Source organism: Leptonychotes weddellii, chromosome 16 (assembly GCF_054177405.1).
Source record: "Leptonychotes weddellii isolate Sample4059 chromosome 16, ASM5417740v2, whole genome shotgun sequence".
In the NCBI taxonomy this organism is placed as follows: domain Eukaryota; kingdom Metazoa; phylum Chordata; class Mammalia; order Carnivora; family Phocidae; genus Leptonychotes; species Leptonychotes weddellii.
Genome location: NC_138384.1, coordinates 29,888,510 through 29,908,884, shown reverse-complemented (window position 1 = coordinate 29,908,884; position 20,375 = coordinate 29,888,510). Strand labels below are relative to the sequence as shown.

The 20,375-nt window shown below is 52.0% G+C and overlaps 1 protein-coding gene across 5 annotated transcripts in view; it reads left to right on the top strand.

Moving 5' to 3' along the window:
- Positions 1-781: 781 nt before the first annotated feature.
- The window catches only part of NOD2 (nucleotide binding oligomerization domain containing 2), a 34,937-nt gene continuing 15,343 nt past the window's right edge, over positions 782-20,375 (top strand). For 2 of the 5 annotated variants that reach the window (XM_081806598.1, XM_006742274.3), the window contains exons 1-4: positions 782-881; positions 6,527-6,993; positions 13,730-13,835; positions 16,387-18,202. In XM_081806598.1, coding sequence (XP_081662724.1) covers positions 6,535-6,993; positions 13,730-13,835; positions 16,387-18,202 — 2,381 coding nt within the window. In that variant the 5' untranslated portion in view covers positions 782-881; positions 6,527-6,534. Of the gene's footprint in view, positions 882-5,479; positions 5,629-6,526; positions 6,994-13,729; positions 13,836-16,386; positions 18,203-20,375 lie in introns of those variants that run through there. The other 3 variants (XM_081806597.1, XM_081806600.1, XM_081806599.1) reach the window with 3 other exon arrangements.

Below are 20,375 nucleotides of genomic sequence, written 5' to 3'. Positions count from 1 at the left end.
AAAACCAGTGTCACTTGCTCGGAAGAATTGGAAACCATAAACTGAAATAAATTTAATTTGATGGAAACAAAACAGTGCTGTTAAATTCTAGTTAGATGTTGTAGAAGAGCCAAGTAGACCAGGCAGTGTTAGAGAGAGGCTCAAGCCCCATTAGTTCCAAACAGAGAGGGCTTGCTTCAACTTAAACAGAAGGCTTGCAGGAGAAAGGAAAAAAAGAGGAACTTGAAATGCCCCGTCCACTCTCACCTAACATGTAACCCGTCACACTCTGGAAAACACTGTTCTGGGACTTCACAATATTAAGGCCTTAGATGACTATGGCCTCACTGGCTGTCAAAGAGTGCTTTGGTTAATACTGGCTCCCACAGCTTTCCTAGCTTTTCCTTCCACAGGATGTCTGGGGCGTGTGTCTCGGGAGGGGGCCTCTGGTTCCCTCTGGTAGAAAGGTGGCTCACTAAGTGGGACACACTTGGCCCCGGGTCCAGTTGACGGGCTGCCCAGGCCTGTTCCTGTTCACCCTCCTGCCCAGTCTCGGGAGACCTCTGGGTGGCCCAGGGGTGGCCGCGGGGCGTGGTGCCAGGACGGGGGGCGGGGGCGCGGAAGGGGGTGTGGCCCGCCGGGCAGGATGGGTGGGCTCAGCGCGGGGCGGGGCGCCCGGGCCGGGGCTGAGTGTCCCCGCAGGGCGGGGTAGGTGGGTACAGCGCGGGGCGGGGCGCCCGGACCGGAGGGGTGTGGCCCGCGGGGCGGGGTGGGTGGGCAGAGCGCTGGGGCGGGGCGCCCGGACAGAAGGGGCGGGGCCTGAGCGGAGCAGGAATGGGAGTCCGAGCCTTGAGTTTTGCGCCCAGACCGCAGGGAGGAATTGGGGCACAGGTGACTGTGCGGTGAGTGCTCCTCTACCCAGCACGGGAGCGCGGGGAGGGGCTGGGCGCCGAGGGGAGCTGTCCCCGGGTCTCGGACACTTGGCTTTTGAGCCGTCCCGGCCGTCGGGCTTGGGGGAAGGGCATGCCCTGGTTTTCCCTTCGGCAGTCCCGGGGTCTAAATGGAGGTTAGAAGGAAAGGGGGAGTCTCGAGGTAGCGGAGCCCCCTGGCGGGCAGCGGCTACAGAGAATGAGTAGACTTGGGGGCGTGAGCAGAACTTCCAGGCCCCTTGAGCCTTTGAGGTCCGGAGAGAGGCTGTGTATGGCGATCCTGACGGGTTTGAAGGGAGAACCCGCAGAATGAGAAGTCCCGAGGCACGGGGCTGGCCTGGGAATGAGATTTCAGTTCTTAGAGGAAGCCTCCTCAACTCTCAGTCGAGACTCCTCCTCTCTCTGGGCCTCAGTTTCCCCATCTTCATCATGCCTGTGAATGGGTGGGTATAGGTGAGAGAGTGCCTGGATGATATCTAACCCTGCCTGTGGCCTTGTAACTCTTAGGGGAGCCTCCTGCCTCCTTCCCTCCCTTGGTGGGTGTGGAGACCCCTCCTCATTCCCATCCCTTCCTGCATGGACCCACACCAGGGCCTGCAAAGCCTTGCATTCTCTGTGCCTTCTGCCCTGTCCTTTGGGCTCCCCATGTTGGGGAGCAGCCATCTGGTCTTACTTGCTTTCCAGCAGACTAAAAAGCATCCCCAAATCTCCTCCCACAGTTGGATGACTGTTTGTCTGCTCTTGCTTCTCTCCCTCTTTCTGAGCCCATAGGATTCTCCCTCGTGTGGCCTTGATCTCCCCATGGGCTGTTCTTGTCTGCCATGTCACCTGTCCCCTTGGCAAAGACCAGAGTGACACTCCCATTGCCTCTGCTCTCCTGTCCCAATCGCTCTGGCCCTAGGTTTGTTGGTTACTCAGATCCCCTTTGCCAGTCTGGGACCTGAGGCTGGAGGGGACCCCTATTTAGCCCACCCACCTCCCACCTGGTGCATCATCCCTAGTGATGATGACTTATGGGGTGCCTGTTCATTGTCCTGCAGCTCTCGTTACACTGAGCTAAAATCGATGGCTTGCAGGTTTCCACCGCTCCGTTCCACTTCTGCCTCCTGGAGCCATGCAGAGTCAATTCATTCTTTTACTCATTCAAATCATCTTTATTGATACACTGGGTGAGACCCTGGGCTATAGCAATAAGAAAAAAAAAATCGGGCAAAACTCCCTGCTTTAATGGAGTTCGTATTCTAGAAGGGAGTAGGACAGCAATCAAGTACATACATGATCTGTCAGGCAGTGAGAAGTGCTATGGAGAAAAACAAAGCAGGCAAGAGGGGGTGAGGGCTGGGCTTGGGTATTGCAGTTTTATAAAGCATAGGCAGGGAGGGCCTCTCCGAGGTGGTGACAACCTGAACAAAGCCTTGAAGGAGGTGAAGGGTGAGCTATGTGAATATCTGAGGGGAAGGACAGTGCACCCGTGGAGGGAAGAGCACAGAGCATGTGCAAAGGCCCTCAGGCAGAGGCGTGCCTGGTGGGAGCAGGTCCAGCTTGTTCCAGGAACAAGCGGAGAGGGAAGGGGTGGGGAAGTGGGGGTCCATTGCCTGGGGCCTTGAAGGCCACTTTGGTTTTTACTGGGAGTACAGTGAGAGCCATTGGAGGACTTTGAAGAGAAGAGTCACCTGCTCTGACTCAGGAGTTAGCAGACTAAGACTGTAGGGAGGTGAGGGCAGAAGGTGGGAAGGGGGGGAAGCAGTGAGGGGACCACTGTCGTCATTCTGGGGAGAGACCCTGGGGGCAGAGAGGCTGTGGGAAAATATCCGATTTTCCGATTTGGGGTCAGGAGGGTTTGGATGTGAGAGAAAGGTGGAGTCAGGGATGACTCGAAGGTTTTTGGCCTGAGAGTCCGGAAGCTTGGAGCTGCCATCTCCTGAAGTGGGAGCTGTTTAGGGGGAAGAGCCAGAGTGCTGGTTTGTGCTTGTTATGCTCGAGATGCTCATTAGGCGTCCACTGGGAAGATGCCCAGTGGGGGGCTTGCGGGGGCTTTGGAGCTGGAAATAAAATTTGGGGCTGGCATTTAGAGCTGTAAGAGCAGGTGAGCTCAATTAGGGAGAGAGTGGTATGGAAGAGAGAGACCCAACCCGGGAGCTCTGGGGCTCCCAGCATCAGGAGCCAGCCAAGGAGACAGAAGGAACGGCCAGCAGGCTGGGAGGAGAAGTCAGAGTTGGGGTGAGGGGGGTGCTGCAAGGAGAGGGAGAGCCATTCTGATAGACGCCTTTGGCCAAGCCAGCTGGTCCAGGGCTGAGAACCCAGCTGAGACAAGAACAGTCTGGGGGGGCCCAGGGGGATGTGCCTGGAAGACAGCAGTACAGACCACAGACAGGAGTCCTGCTGTGAAGGGGGTCAGAGAATTGGGGTTCGAGCTGTCTGAGGAAGAGAGGGCTCTACTCTCCTGATGGAGACACTACAGTCTGGGTGCTGGTGGGAAATGGTCCCCCAGAGAGAAGCTCAGGGAAGGGGGTGGAACAGAAGAGGGGCCACAGGAGGGGCAGGGATGGGTCCAGTGCCCCGGGGAAGGCTTGGCCCCAGCTGAGAGTCAGGACAGTTGAGAAACCAAGCTTCCCTGGGCCTCCCTCCTTCTCTTGTCTTCAGGGGTCCAGTGGGCTGAGATTTCAGCCCTTAAGCCAATCAGCTGGCTCAGAGCTCCAGAGAAAGTCGGCTGGCTGTGGTCTCAGGAAGGAAGGAGGTGTGTCAGGGCTTCGGCCTGGGCCTGGGCTTAGGGGTAAGGGAGGGCCCACGTGGGTTGTCCCTTCCACTTGACTCTTGTTTCATGCCTCTTTCTTGGCCTGGGCCTCACCTTCCTCAAGGAAAGACTGTTAAGGACTCCAAAGTTGTAGTAACTCAAGTAAAGAAAAGGCAGTGGAGATAGACTGATTTAGTTAGACTGAAGAGAGGAAGTCTGAACGGGTGATTCGGGGGCCAGAAGCTGGATTTTTAGGGACAATTTTCATGAAATAGGGGATGATTGGTCATCTGTTTTCTCTCACTCCCAAATGAAGCTAAAGCAGGAGAAACTTAAGTTAGACATGATGAAGAACTTCCTGAGCTGGTTATTTGAGGACTGCAGCAAGGCCAGGTCCTCCCCCTGCCTGTTTACAGTAAGAAAGGACAATGTCTGCTCAGAGACAGGGGTCCAACCAAATGGGTCCTTGGGGATTCTTCCTGCTCTGAGGTTTCTGGAAGGAAGCCAGGGAAAAGTTGGGACTTTCCAGGTGCTGGTGAGCATTAGCCTTTAGGGCTCAGGCCTGCTTCTCCTTCCTGGTATCCACAGATCCTTGATGTTACCAGTTGGGTGTGTGTGGCTCAAGCATTTGTCAGCTGCTGCGGACTTGGTGTATTTGGGAAGGGCCCCTGCTTACTCCCAGCTTGTCCCCTTGGGGGTGAGCACAACTGTGGGTCTCTCAGTGCAGGTCATGGTGGATGCACAGAATGTTCCAGGGCTTTACACCAGAACTGATGAGAATTACCTAGTTCTGCACAGTGGCTTGGCCACCTCTGGCTTCCAGACCATCCTTTCGGGATTTTCCGGGGAGGTGGGGTCTGTGGGTGAATCTAGACCTGGCAGTCCTGTGCCACTCAGCCTTTGCCTTCCTGCTCAAGGCCGTGCCCGCTCCACCAAGCCTAGTAATCTTTGCAGGGGGAGAGTGTGGTCTAGGTTCTCCTGATGCCGACGAGGGGGCAGCTCTCCGTCCTCAGGCATCCTCTGGATAAAAGGAGCAGGTGTTGCCTGGTCTCATGTTAACCTTGCAACATCTTTAATTCCTGGCTGCACACATGCCCTCCAGGCATGGGGGCAGAGAGAGAGGGCCCACCCCATGTTTGGGCTCTTCCCAGAGGGAGGGGCGGGTGGTTCTTTTCCCCAGGTCCTGGACAGGGGTTGCAGTGGGGCTGGGCTTTCCACAGCCGAGAGCCACGCCAGGGCCAAGCCCAGAGCTTTTCCTACCTGTCCTGTTCTCTCCTCTCCCCCCTCCCATGTCTACCCTCCTGACTCCTCTGCCTGGCAGTGGGCACAGGGTGGAGGCCTGCTTGGCCAGAGAGAACTGCCCTAGAGCAATCTCTGCGTGGGGAATGCCCTCCCGAGCTGCCAGACACGCAGGCAACCTCTGCCGTGCCTTTGTCTCCTCACCTGGCCAGCCCAAGGCTTCCATCCCGACTGCTAGCAACAGTCTGAGTTGGAGACGTCTCCTTTCACTTCCCTTGGCTGGCATGAGGGCAGGCACAGAATGTTCCAGGCCCTCCTCTTCCTCGGTGGATTTTTGATTCATGAGCATTCCCACCGTGCCTCCCCGAGGCCCAGCCCTGTGCCAAGCTTAGGGAGGCCAGGATGAGTAAGACCCAGGCTTCCACTCGGGCCAAGAAGGGGGAAAGACACATAAACAGCAAATAGGAGAGATACAAAATCTCCAAGCACCTTGGCGTCTGCTCCCTTGAGTATCTCAGAATGTCCCTGTTTTGTAAAAAGAAGGAAGTGTTCCTCTTCTTTTTCCCTTTTGCTTTCACTTTCTCTGGGCACTGTACCCGTCCACGTCCCTGGTCCCTGTGACAATCGCAGAATGGCTCCCACTGAGAGATCTTCTCTGCTGCTTGGGGATGCTCCCGGGGCCTGAAACTCAAAGAAATCACTTCCTCTCAAATTCCCAGAGCCCAGAGTCTGAAGGCTGAGCCCAGAGTAAGCCCCCCGACAGAGATGACAGCATTTAATGTGTGGTGGCGAGGGAGTGGGAGGGAAGGGAGGGCCTGGGGGCAGTTGGGAAGGAGGCGGTGACAATTGGGGTCCGTGCTCCCCTGAGCTTTGAAATGACTTAGTGTGCGCTCTGATTTTTGCTTCACCTGGGCTGAGTTCTTTATAGCAGTGTTCTGGTCTGCCCTCTGGGGTCGCAGCAGGTTACCCTAGCAGGCATGGGTTCAGGGGCACCCCTGTGGTGGAACCCAAATATGGGGGAGTTAAGGGCATGCATTCTGGAATCACACTGCTTGGGTTCAAACCCCAGCTCCACCTCACCTGACGGGGAACCCTTGTACAAGTCACTTGGCCTCTCTGTACCTTGGTTTCTTCATCTGTAAAATGGGGCTGATCATAGCAGCTCCTTCAGAGTGCTTGGGAGGGTTGAATGAATTCCCATGCAGAAGCCCTTAGACTGACTGACAGCACTCTGCATGTGCTTAGTAAATATCAGCTGTTACTGGAGAGAGCAGAGCCGTCAGCCTGAATCCAACCAGCAGGGGGGAGCCCTCTCATAAGGTCCCAAAGAGAGGTAATTTCCAAATCCCTTGGGAGTCATTGCTCGACTATCAGCTCAAGACTTACTAAGGCTTCTTAAGCCAGGGATGAAGTGCAGATGTGGAAACCAGGAGCCGTGATTGAACTCTCTGTGGGACCTCGAGCCAATTTCTTGCCTTTTCTGGGCCTCAGTCTGTACATCCGCACAAGGGGGAGCTTGGATTGGGTAATGTCCTAGTAGATCCATGGCCTCCTCGGATTGGGGTGGGGCTGACTTGTCCTCCTCCCCTCACCCCACTGCCCCTGCCTGCTTTCAGAGGAGTCCTGACCTCACTGTCCTCCCCAGGTTATGAAATGTGCACGCAGGAGGCCTTCCAGGCTCAGAGGAGTCAGCTGGTGGGGCTGTTGGTCTCAGGGTCCCTGGAGGGCTTCGAGAGCATCCTGGACTGGCTCCTTTCCTGGGAAGTCCTTTCCTGGGAAGACTACGAGGGACTCAGCCTCCTGGGCCAGCCCCTCTCGCACTTGGCCAGGCGCCTCCTGGACACTGTCCGGAATAAGGGCGCTTGGGGCTGTGAACAGCTTGTCGCAGCCATCCGGGAGGCCCAGACCGACTGCCAGGCCCCAGAGCTTTCCGGCTGCTGGGATCCCCACTCGCCCCACCCAGCCCGTGACCTGCAAAGTCACCGGCCAGCCATCGTCAGGAGACTCTACAGCCATGTGGAGGGCGTGCTGGATCTGGCGTGGGAGCACGGTTTCATTAGCCAGTACGAATGTGATGAAATCAGGTTGCCCATCTTCACATCCTCCCAGCGGGTAAGGCACTTCTGTCTTGGGTAATCAGAATTCACAGGAAAAGGGTGCTTAGTCACCAGGACGGGTTTGTCTTTAGGGAGTCAGCCCGTGGGGAGACAAAGGTGCTGGCCTTCCCCCTTACAAGGTCACCAGGCAGGTAGAAGTTGTTCAGGGCCTGTTCTCTGTGATGCCGGGGCTTCTCTGTGGAAACTCTCCCTCTTTAATCTCCCCTGTCTCTTCTCCTCGTCTGTGAAATGTCAGTAAGGTTCTCAGGAAAAGTCAGTGAGTTGATTCATGTAACCCTTCGAACAGTGTCTCGCGCATTGTAACCACTCGTTAACATTCCCATTGGCCACCATTTGTTGTGTTATTGGTGATATTCTGTACTTGCATGCTTTTTGGCTGTCTTAAATTAACAGCTTAACATCATCAAAATTCATTAAGTTGTCTTTGTATTTCATAGTTAATTATTACATTGTATTTAATAGATACTTTAACATTTAATTACTAATCGTTAATAATTAGCACACTATGGACCACCGTTGTTCACATGTCTACGTTGGATTTCTGATACGAACTTGCAATGGCTCATAGACATTCAGAGTTGGGGTGTAACTCCCTCTGAAAACGCATTCCATTAGCCCAGAAAAGTGTCTGTTGGGTAGTTTTGAAACTCCTTCTTCATTTTACCCCAAATAGCGACCCTCTGGGCTCTTGTGATACAGATGGAACCATCACTGACATCCCCCTTTATATACTGGAGAACTGATGCCCAGAACAGTAGTCTGATGGCATGGAAGTGCCGTGCTGGACCTGGTACCTTGACTCGCTTGTTCATTGTTCATTCATTCATTTATTCAGCCAGAATCTATTTACTTTTTTTTTTTTTAAATATTTATTTATTTATTTATTTGAGAGAGAGAGAGAGAGCACAAGTGGGGAGAGGGGAGAGGGAGAGGGAGAAGCAGGCTCCCTGCTGAGCAGGGAGCCCGATGCGGGGTTTGATCCCAGGACCCTGAGATCATGACCTGAGCCCAAGGTAGACGCTTAGCTGACAGAGCCACCCAGGCGCCCCATTGGCCAGAATTTATTTAGATGCTTAATATGTGCTGGGCTCTTAAAGCTTCTTGTGCTCAGTAAATAGGCACTCAATAAATACTTGTTGATGAAACACCTCAGTTATTGAATGAATGAATAAATGAATTGGAATTAAATGGCAGTGTTAGGATGGGCCAAATTGGGGGGTTTTCTAGTCTTTATTTATCTATTAAAAAAAAGGTCTGGTGATTAGGTGAGTCTAGGTTGAGACTGATGGGATAAGCCAGTGCATCCTGAAGGCTGGCTTAAGGTGGCTGCATATTTACAGAGCACGCGTGGTGTGGGCCCCTCCTGTTACTCACTAGTGCACATGAAACCTACAATTCTACCCTGAGCACCAGCTCCTTGAGCCTGGCCCTGTGGAGATTACAGAAAACATGTTCGTTGTTGCACCTACCCTGGTGTCTTTGTGATCTGTTGTGGAGATCAAATCAGCCCATACGGGAAGTGAAAGGATTGTGTCTTGTCATCTTTGATCAAGTGTTCAACAGTGTGGTAGTGTGGTCCAGCCTGGATGCTCTGAGCAGTTTAGAGAAGGCAGCCTTGGGCCTAGAGGAGACAGGGCATGCATAGAGGAGGTATTTGGATTGACGAAAAAAGAAAGTAGGGTAACTCATGGGCCAAAGCAGAAATCGTAATGGAAATCAGAAAATAATTCAGAACCAAACAGTAATGAGAATCTGACTTATAAAAATTTATGGGGTACAGCTAGAGTGGAACATAGAGGGAAATGTATAACCTTAAATGCTAGTATTAGGAAAGAAGAAAGGCTGCCTTTTAATGAGCTAAGACTACATCTTAAGAAAAGGCCAGGTGGACAGCAGAAGCACCCATCACTGGCACTGTGCAGAGAATGTGGCCGACAAGACCTCTGAGGGTCGTAGGAGTTTCCCGAGGGACTGGGCGGCCTGAGGTTTACGTTTTTGGAGTCCAGCTCTCTCTGAGCCTTCTTTGAGGTCTGGCATCCTATGGTTCTCTAACTTGGTGGCTTGCCTTCAGTGGTTGAATTTCTGATTCAGGGTGGGTGGCACTGTGGTATGTCCAACCAACATATCCTCCCAATCCAGGACTGCCTTGTTTACTCTTGTAGCTGACCTTGTAATTTCCTATAAAGAGGCAGGTGTCATGGATTGCAGGTTGGGCACCCAAAAATGCTGTGGAATGAAACAAAATGCAAGTTGAAGAACTAGATCCCTAAAAGACCCACTGCTACTATTTACTGAGTGAGTGCCAGGCACGGTCCATAGCCCTCGACGGTTGTGATCTCTAAGCCACACTGTGACCTTCTCAGGGTGTCGTGTTGGCTCTGCTGTTTCTTAACAGTGGAGAAACTGCCCAAACCACCCATCTGGGAAGTGGCCCAGCTACAGTTCGAATCCAGGTCTGATTGTCCCCAGAGCGAATGATCTTCTCTTTCTGACCTGAAATGTGGGGCTTCATGCGGTGACCTCGCACAGTCGGGTATAACATTGCTAGCAGACCTGAGGCTATAAAGCCAGCTCTCCATCTGACTCATGCACCTGCTAAAGTTGCTAGGGCCAGAGTGTCAGACTGAAATGCTTGACTCTTTTATGACATTAACCCCAACACCTTTAACTTGGGCAATGTAGCATGCCTGCAGAAAAGTGTATAATTTCATATGTTGTGGTATAAACACATTCCCATCACCCACATGAAGACAGAATGTTACTAGTACTTTCCTCCGTTGCTACCCCTAGCCTGACTTTTGTGTGAAGTCATTTCTTTGCTTTTCTTCATAGTTTTAACACCTTATGCAATAATTCTCCAAACAATGTGTTTTGTTTTGAAAAAGTTCTAGCAAGCACAAGCATAGCGGTGTCAGGGAAGGGTAGTCCTGCCTCTCCTTCTTGGAGGCAGGCTCCCAGGAGCACGGAAGCTGAACAGGGCCTCAGGGACTTGGTCTTGGCCTTACCATTTGGAGGCTTTCTAAGGGCTCCTGCTGGGAAGTTAGTGGGCAAGGTCACTGAGTGAGTCCCGAGAAACAGAGCATTCACTACAGCTGGAGGATCTGGTAGGGCAGGTATGAGTCAGAGCCGGATGTCCGGGAATAGTCAGAGGAAGTGGGCTGCTCTGTACAGTCAGTTGTAAGCTTGTCCAAGGCTCTTCCGGCTCCCAGGAATAGGGCCAGGCCAAACACTTCTGCGGGGTGAAATGGGTGTCCTCCACTGACCCAGGCCACAGGGGTGGAGAGAAAGAATGATATTAGCCTGCGGTGCAGACAAGCCAAGTATAGATAAGGATTAGAGCCAGGCCTGCCTGGACATCTAGGAAATAATTGCCCTGGTCCTGTGTGAGTCTTGAGTCACGTTGCTCCAGTCTGCCTCAACTGGTGGCCCTTTGCTTATGGTAGAGCCATCATCCTGAGATTTCCCTTGATAGTCCTCTTGTGTTGGTTTTCCTCTATCCTGAGTAATCTGTCTTCCTTTTTCTTGGTTTGTTCTATTCTGGGAGATCGTATCTCCCCCACACTGTAAAATGAGTATATGGGAGTTAAATTTTAAGCTCTTATATAGCTACAAGTTTCCTCGTATTTGGTCAATAATTTGGCTGGGTATAAAATTCTGGGTTGGTCATCATTTTCCTTCAGAATTTTGAGATTATTACTCTCTTATCTGCTCTCTTCCAGAGAAGAATTGCTAAAATTCCAAAACTCTTTTATAACTCTTTCTGGACGTGTGTGGAATTTTCTTTTGGCCCCCTAACATTGTGAAATGTCACAGTGATGTGCCTTAGTGTTTTTCCATTGTGCTGGGCACTCAAGGGGTGCTTTGAATCTGAAAACTCAGTTTCTTTTATGTTCTGGAAGATTTTCTTGATTACTTTATTGATGATTTCTTTCTCTTTTTTCTTTTCTCTCTTTATGGAACTACTCTTTGAATTTTAGGACTCCTAGACTGATCTCCTAATTTTCTTCTCTTTCTTGTCCATTTTCTATCTCTGTGTCCTTTTTAATCACTTCCTCTATAATATCTTCCACTTAATCTTTAAACCCTTGTGCCCTTGTGTTTTTCATTTTTGTGATCACTTTTAATTTCTAAGAGCTATTTTAAAATGTTTCTTATTATAGCATCCTGTTCTTGTTTCATGGATGCAACTTCTTGTCTCACTTAAGGACCATAATGATACGTGGTTTTTTTGTTTGTTTTGTTTTGTTTTTGGTGGAGGGCAGATTTTTTCCCACCCTGCGTAACCTTTTTATCCCACAAGTTGCTTTCCCCTTCCCCACTTATTTGGCCTCAATCTCCCATATGAGATGCTTTCTTTGGGCATGTGGTGATCCTTAGTTGACCGCTCATGACTGAAATATACTCCTTGAATCTTACTCTGGAAACTCAGAGCCTATAGGTGAAACTTGTCTGCCTCAAGTTTCACTGTAGACATTTTGGGAAGTGATGGTATTTGTATCTTTAGCCCTTTCCTCCTAGGTTGGTCAAGTTACCAGCCTGGAGGTAAAGGTCTGACTTCCAGAGTTGTGAGAACCCAGTGAGTAAGAGGGCTGGGTGGTGATAGTGGTGGGGAGAGGTCTCTGCATTCAGCACTCATTTTGCACATGGTCATTTAAACCTGCTTTGGGGGCATGATGCCCACCTCCTTTATTGTGCCTGGTACCTCCCAGTCCAGGGACCCTGTTTTAGCCTTTCCAGAATATAAATCTCCACACTTCGCCATGGCAGGGCAGGAAAAGTTGTTGTTGGCTTGGAGTGGGTCAGGGGAACCAGAGATCTGTTTTATAAACCATGTTGACTCAACCCTCCTTACTTTAATCATTTCCTTTGATTATGGAGATACCTGATGCTCTTAATTCCAGAGATCTTTATAGAGTCTGAGATGCACATTGTGTGGTTTTCAACCCACTGTTGGCTTAGGATCTGGCTTTCTGGGCTCTTCTAAGTCTATTACTATTCATTCCTTTGGCAAGTCCTTGAATGCATGCTCTGTGCCAGGCACTCTTCTAGGTGTTGAGGATACAGCAATGAGCAAAATAGACAAAAATCCTTGTCCTGGAGATGCTCATGTTCCAGTGCAGGGAGATGGATAATAAGCAAAAGGAAGCAAGTGACAGGGCATGCTGGAAGGTGATGGATGTGCTACAGAGAATAGCAGAGTGGGTCTGGGGGTTGAAAGTTACGGGGGGTGGAGGTAGTGATTGCAATTTTAAGTAGAGTGGTCAGGGAGTTCTCAAGAAGGTGATATTTGAGCAAAGGCTTAAAGGAGGTGAAGGAAGGAGTCATGTGGACAGCTGGAAAAAGGGCATTCCAGGCAGAGAGGACAGCCCCAGCAAAGGCCCAGAGGTGGGAGCATGCTTGATGTTTCCAGAAAACCCGAGGCTGGTGTTCTGAGCGGAATGAGCAGGGGGAAGATCAATAAGAGGTGAAGTGAGAGAAGTTAAGCAGGATCCTGAGCGTCACAGACAGCACTTTGGTCTGTTTAGAGCCTTGTAGGTTACTGTTGAACTTGGGCTTTTACTCTGAGAAAATGAGGGAAGTGCTGGGACATTTGTAACAGGAGAGGTATGATCTGACTTTTATTTTTAAAGAATGACACTCTGCCTGCGATGTTGAGAATAGATTCTGGGGACAGGGATGGAAGCAGGGACACAAGTTAGGCAGACTTTGCTGTTTTCCAGGTGAACAATGATGGTGGCTTGGACGGTGGCATAGAGGAGGGGACAAAAAGGGGCAGGGCTCTCTAGCTGTGCATCCAGTGGGGTAGACACTGGCCACATGTGGCTATTGAGCACTTGAAATGTGGCCGGTCTGCAGTGGCATTCTGTTCTGGAGAACGAATGTAAAATAGCTCAGTAATTTTTTATATTGATTACATGTGGAAATGGTGATATTCCGGCTATCTTGGGCTAAATAAAATATATGATTGAAATGGATTTCATTTATTTTTACTTTAAAAAAATATGGCTACTGGAGGACTCAACATGACAAATACGTCTCGCATTTGTGTCTACCCTCTGGGCAGCGAGCATTATACTTCTATTGTGCTGTTCTGGATATGTGGTCAAGCCAACAGGGTTTGTTGGTGGATCGCAGAGGAGAAGTTTCCAGGGTGATTCTAGAAGTTTGGGGCTAAGCAACTGGAAGGGTAGAGTTGACATTAGCTGGAAGGAGGAAGGCTGCAGGTTTGGGGGCAGGTGTAGACCAGGAGTTTAGTTGTGGATATGTTAAGTCGGAGGTATTTAGGGGACATGGTGGGCAGGCAGTTTTGGGTGTGTGTGTCCAAGGTTCAGGGGAGCAGTTCAGGTTGGAGATGAAAATGTGGGGGTTGTGCTCAGTGATGGTATTCCAAGCCTTGGGGCTCCATGGAATCACCTGTCTTCCAAATGATTTCTTGCTTCCAGAGTTGTTTTTCCTATCCTTGCGGGTTTATGGATTTATGTCTTTTTCTCCTTTTTAAGTGATTCCCTCTTTTAGTGAGAGACAGATCGGGTGCGTGTGTTCAAGTGTTCGCTTCACCATGCAGCACCTAGTAATGTCTTCTTCAAACTCCTCTTGCTTTGGGGTGTTTTTCTGGCCTCTTATTGTGGTGGAAGGGAGATGCCTAAGAAACTGTAGTGATCGGTAGAAACCTTCCCATACCGTCTCCATCCGCCTTTCTGGAAAGATACTGACTTTTGCTCTCCCCATAGGCAAGGAGGCTCCTCGATCTTGCCACAGTGAAGACGAATGGGTTGGCTGCCTTTCTTCTACGTCATGTTCAGGAATTGCCAGTCCCGTTGGCGCTGCCTTTCGAAGGTATATACTTATATGTTCTTCTCAGTTCATCAGAAAGGGAAAGAAAGGCTGTACGGATTCCTGGTTAAGGGCAGAACTCCAGAGCAAGACTTGTCCTAAGTTAGAATTCCACCTACTGGCCCTACGGGCCTCCCTACGGCTCAGTTTCCTGATTTCAAGGATAACACCACCACCACTGACTCACTGGGCTATTGGGAGGATTGAGAGGCTTACCATGTGTAATATTAGGGTTAGCTTTTGTTACTTCCCAAGCTGCACCATGATAACTGGAGCCTACTGTGCCCTGAAGCTAAGACGGGTCTTCTTCACCAGCCAAACTCTTACTATCTGTCCTGAAAGGGATACACTTTTGAGATAGGGCTGTTACCTCTTGATTTCTGCAATTTAACTACTCACTATGAGAAACTCTGGGACCAAATGGATTTAGATAACGTGGTAGCTCTCTCGTTGCACATGGCCACCAACCCAACCCAGGGACGGGAGGGGCTCGGATCCCACAGTTGGCACGTGGTAGGCATCCTTGCAAAGGCTTTATTTACCATATCTGTCCTTTGCAGCAACCTTGAGAAATCCATGTCATTTTTTCCATTTTACGGATGTGAAAACTGGGGCAAGGAGGGCGGGGGTCGAGGTGAGGAGGATGTGTCTGGTTTTAAACCGTCTCCACCGTCGCTTCCCCTTTTCTTGGGAGGTGAGAGCATTAGTTGTAAAGAGAGGGCGTGAGCCTTGTATGTCTTGTTCCACCATCACCATAGGGATTGCTCATTGGCAGTGAGGGCCCCTGACCTGTGGGTGGTGCTAGCAGATAGATTTACCACCCTGGGCTCTACCCTCAGGGCAGGGAGCATGCCTGCAGGAGGGATGGCTAGAAGCTTGTGCTTCGTACCTTGGTGTGCACCATCTCCCTGAGAACAGGGCACAGACATCAGTGTCCAACAGGGGCTGCTCATCACAGAGCACTGTGCCCGGGCTGGGCCTTGGTTAATGTCTGCTGTTGATACCATCAAGCCCAGCTGGCTTTCATGCATTGTAACTCTGTCACATGGGGTCAGATTCCCCAGGGTGACCAATCCAAAATGGACGATTGACCTGTGTTTGTTTTTCAAATGAGAGATACCTGTTTTTCTGGAGAATTTTTTATTGGTGGGTCGTGTCTGGAAAACCTGCATTAGAACTCAGGGAATTAGAAAGGCAGGTGTATATTTTATGGTATCTACATTCAGTGCTCCTGGTATATCCAGATTTAAGAGCAATGATGACCATCAGCTCTGGGAACAGAAGACGGAACACAAATACGGGGCAACTGCTTTGGATGACCATAAACATAGCTTCGGTATGCGAAGTATGCTCTGTGAGAATTACTTGTTAGCTTTTGAGTTGAGGACAAGGGGGCTGGTCTTTGGTTGGGAGCAGCGAAATCATGATGCTTGAGTGTCCCCCCACCCTGGGGGCTCTGGACTACCACTTCCCCATTCCCTGAGAGAGGAACTAACCCCTGATACAGGAAGTAGTTTGCTCACATTGGTTATCAGGATGGTAAAGGAAAAGCAGCTGCCTTGTGGACACACCCTACGTGCAAGAGGGTTGCCGAGGGTTATGTGAAGAGGATGGGGAAGTGAATCGTGACCAAGGACTCTTGTCCAAGTGCTTGACCCAGGCACCCCGCTGCCCCTGAGACCAAAGAGTGCTAGGTCCACCTGGATCACCCAGGATATGTCCCTATCTCTTTAGTTTAATCACATTTATCTAGTCCCTTTTCTGTAAGTAAGGTGATATATTCACAGATCCCGAGGATTAGGACATGGTGCTACTGTTATGCCTACCAAACCCACCAGTATCGCGATAATAAATACCATCTTTCAAGAGTTTACCATATGTCAGACATTCCTCTAAAGTTTATCTTATCTCATTTCCTCCTGTAACAATCCTTCATGGTGTGGATTGTCCCTGATTTTGGAGATAAGTATACCGAGGTTGAGTGGCTTGCGCAAGCTAATGATGGAGCCAACTTTCAAACCCAGGCGTATCTGACTTCAGAAACTGGGCTGCCGGGCTCATACACCTTGTATTTTTCTTTAGAAAGACGCAGCCGAGATTGAGTGGTGAAGAGGCTTCTCGGAGGCCATCTAACCAATACGGTGGGACAGGCATCGGAATGCAGGTCCTCTGATCCCAGCCCAGTGCTCCTTCTAATCTACAGCTCTTCCTGATGTCAGTAGTAATAATACCACTAGTTAATATCTTTTGAGCTCTGTGGGGGATGCTGAATGAAGCACTTGACATGAATTATCTTAATTGCTCCATGTAAACCCTATAAGGTAGGGACCACCATTTTCCCACTTCCCAAGGTGGGGGGGGGGTGGAATTCCCAGGCTTAGGAAGGTTACATGACTGTCATCAAAGCCCACAACCTGAAAGTGGAGAAGCCAGGGCTGGCACGTGCTGGCTCTTCTTTCATGCATAACATCACATTCCCCCATGCAGCCCCCTCTCTGCCAGATCCCATCCTCCCCACCGTCCTACCTCATTCGCCTCTTCTTCGGTCTTCCAGATGCCGCATGTAAGAAGTACATGTCCAAGCTGAGGACCACGATATCTGCTCAGTCTCGCTTCCTGAGCACCTATGATGGGGCTGAGAATCTTTGCCTGGAGGAAATATACACAGAGAATGTTCTGGAGATCCGGACAGAGGTGGGACTGGCCGGACCCCCGCAGAAGAGCCCTGTGACCCTGGGCCTGGAGGATCTCTTCAGCACCCGTGGCCACCTCAATGAAGATGCAGACACTGTGCTGGTGGTGGGCGAGGCGGGCAGCGGCAAGAGCACGCTGCTGCAGCAGATGCACCTGCTGTGGGCTGCAGGGCGCGACTTCCAGGAATTTCTCTTCGTCTTCCCATTCAGCTGCCGGCAGCTGCAGTGTGTGGTCAAGCCGCTGTCTGTGCAGATGCTGCTCTTTGAACACTGCTGTTGGCCTGACGTTGGCCAAGAGGACGTCTTCCAGTTCCTCCTCGACCACCCCAACCGTGTCCTCTTAACCTTCGATGGCTTTGACGAGTTCAGGTTCAGGTTCTCGGATCGCGAGCGTCACTGCTCTCCCACCGACCCCACCTCTGTCCAGAATCTGCTGTTCAACCTTCTGCAGGGCAACCTGCTAAAGAATGCCCGCAAGGTGCTGACCAGCCGACCTGATGCGGTGTCCGCATTCCTCAGGAAGTACCTGCGCTTGGAACTCCACCTCAAGGGCTTCTCAGAAGAGGGCATCGAGCTGTACCTGAGGAAGCGCCATCGTGATCCGGGGGTGGCCGACCGCCTCATCCGCCTGCTCAAAGGGACCTCGGCCCTGCATGGTTTGTGCCACCTTCCTGTTGTCTCCTGGATGGTGTCCAGATGCCACCAGGAACTGTTGTTGCATGGCGGGGGCTCCCCAAAGACCACCACGGATCTGTACCTGCTGATCCTGCAGCATTTTCTGCTGCATGCCTCCCCCCCAGACTTGGTGCCCCGCGGTCTGGGATCCGGCCTGCTTCGAGGCAGACTCCCCACCCTCCTGCGCCTGGGCCGGCTGGCTGTCTCAGGCCTGGGCACGTGCTGCTACCTGTTCTCAGCCAAGCAGCTCCAGGCGGCACACATCGACAGGGAGGACATTTCCCTTGGCTTCCTGGTGCACGCCAAGAGCGTTGTGCCCGGGGGCGCCGCCTCCCTGGAATTCCTGCACATCACCTTCCAGTGTTTTTTTGCAGCCTTGTACCTCGTGCTCAGCGCTGACCTGTCACCGTCCTTGCTCAGACAGCTCTTCAATTGTCACCGGCCGCGCAGCTCGCTGCTGGCCCGGCTGCTGTCCCCCATGTGCGTGCCGCGCTCAGAGGGCCAGGAGGGCGGCACGGCCGCCTTGCTGCAGGAGGCCGAGCCGCACAACCTCCGGATCACGGCAGCCTTCCTGGCGGGGCTGCTGTCCCGGGAGCACGGCGGCCTGCTGGCCGAGGGCCAGGCGTCCGAGAAGGCCCTGCTCCAGCTCCAGGCCTGCGCCCGCGGCTGCCTGTCCCGCAGCCTCCACGAGCACTTCCACTCCATCCCCCAGGCCGTGCCGGGGGAGGCCAAGAGCATGCACGCCATGCCCGGGTTCATGTGGCTCATCCGGAGCCTGTACGAGATGCAGGAGGAGCAGCTGGCCCGGCAGGCCGTGCGGGGGCTCAAGGTCGGGCACCTGAAGCTGACGTTTTGCGGCGTGGGCCCTGCGGAGTGTGCCGCCCTGGCGTTTGTGCTGCGGCACCTCGGGCGGCCCGTGGCCCTGCAGCTGGACCACAACTCTGTAGGCGACCTTGGTGTGGAGCAGCTGCTGCCCTGCCTGGACGTCTGCAAGGCTCTGTAGTGAGTGCGGGGCGACGCAGGCTGGGTGTGGCGCTCGGTGCCTTCTGGGAGGTGGGCGGGGCGCGGGGGGGAGGGGCCGGGTGGCCAGCCCCCCGCCACCCCTTCGGGGCAACCCCAGCCCCGCCCCTTCCCCCCGCTCGGGGGGGGGGGGGGCGGGGCCTTAGTTTCCTGGTGATGATGACAGCCATGCGTATGGAGTGTCCCGCGTGTCAGGCGCTGTGTTACACGCTTCCTGCAATTAATTCCTTTCATCTCGGTGAACACCTGGGGCCGTCTCCCCGTTATCCTCCGTTTGAGGCCCAGAGAAGCAGAGTCACTGGTCCGGTGGGACACGGGGGATGGCAGAGTTGGGTTGAACAGATCGCATCTTTCCTGTGACAAGTCCTTGCTCCCCACAAGCAGCCTGCCCGTGGATAGGTTTCGGGGCTCCACGGGAACCTTGAAGCGACACGCAAAGTTTTGTGTCATATGTGTGTGTTATTAGGAACCCCCCACAATTTCGAGGTGACTTAGGCCCCATGAGAGATTTTAAAATCCCAATGAGATGCGAATTTCAGGATCCAAGAGCCGGAAAGTGGCTGCAAAGTTGCACCGCATGCCCCCCACTTTTTTTTTTTAAAGATTTTATTTTTCATTTGAGAGAGAGAGAGAGAGATCAGGAGCGGGGGGGGGGGGAGCTGCAGAGGGAGAAGCAGACTCCCCGCTGAGCAGGGAGCCCCATGCGGGGCTCGATCCCAGGACCCTGGGGTCATGACCTGAGCCAAAGGCAGATGCTCAACTGACTGAGCCACCCAGGCGCCTTGCACCTGCCCTTTCATCCTGCATGCAGTGCGGCACCCATGAGGGTATGCTGTCACCCATACTGCTTCCGGACCCCCGTCTGGAGGTGTGAGGTTTCCTTCCCCCTTTGGAACGTCTGTTCCCGCACCCACAGGGCCTCTCTCCACGTCTAGGGCCAGGTGAGAGCAGAGGGCATGGCCGGGTCTGGCAGCCAGCTGGCTGCAGGCTCCCCCACTTTCCTCCCTGCCTTGAAAGGGCATGTCCTGCTCCCTATTTAAAACCTCTGAGAAGGGCTCCTGGGTGGCTCAGTCGTTAAGCGTCTGCCTTCGGCTCAGGTCATGATCCCAGGGTCCTGGGATCGAGCCCCGCATCGGGCTCCCTGCTCTGCGGGAAGCCTGCTTCTCCCTCTCCCACTCCCCCTGCTTGTGTTCCTACTCTCTCTATGTCTCTCTCTGTCAAATAAATAAATAAAAAATCTTTAAAAAAAAAAAAATAAAACCTCCGAGAAAGCAGAAGTGGTAGCTTAACATTAAAATCTACTCACAGCTTTCTGGGGCTTTTGGTCTATCCCAGATGACCTCATTTGACTCTAAGCAAGGGACAAGCCTCTCCTTGAATCTATTAAGATGACACACCTTCTCTGGGCCAGAGCAGCAAGATTTTTTTTTCCTCTGGAGCAAACATATGCCTATCTATTAGAAACTTGGTGGCCTGTGTTATCCCTTACATAGGGTCCATGATCGTAAGTTTATAAATGTAATGTAATAATAATAATATGTAGCATATTTTATAGATTTAACATGTATATTATAGATAATATATGTTATGAATATATCAAGAGGATAGAGTGTTGACACATTTAAATTGGGTCATTTGCAGAGAGTTTAATAAAGGCAGTGTTTACAGAGGCTTGGGCAGCAGTTAGGAAGAGCCAGAAGGGACAGGGCAGGGTCCTGGGGCCAGTGACGGTGGGGTGGGGACGGGGCTGTCACCCTCCGCAGGCCTGGAGAGGAAGGGCTGGGGGGCAGGTGTGGAGAAGGCTGCCTGGTAGGAGCTGAGACTACGGAAAGCTGGGAGAGTGGGGGTCCTGGCCTTTCCTCCCCTTCCCACTCTTGCCTTGACCAACCAACCGGGAGTTAGCGCAGGGTACCTGCTGCTGTCATCCGTGGGCATCAGCCCCTCAGGACCGAGAGCCAGGCAGAGAGGGGAAAGTGGATCTGGCCAGGCAAATGGAAGATGGCCAGCACCATACTCTATTTCCCCAGGAAGGAGGAATCCCCATATTTTCACTCAGGAAGTCTGAGACCTGTCTGTGGAAGTCATTTTCCTGATAAAATATGAACGTGCATTTTTCTGAATAGTGGACCCGTCATCCTCAAAGGGGTCCTCGAGT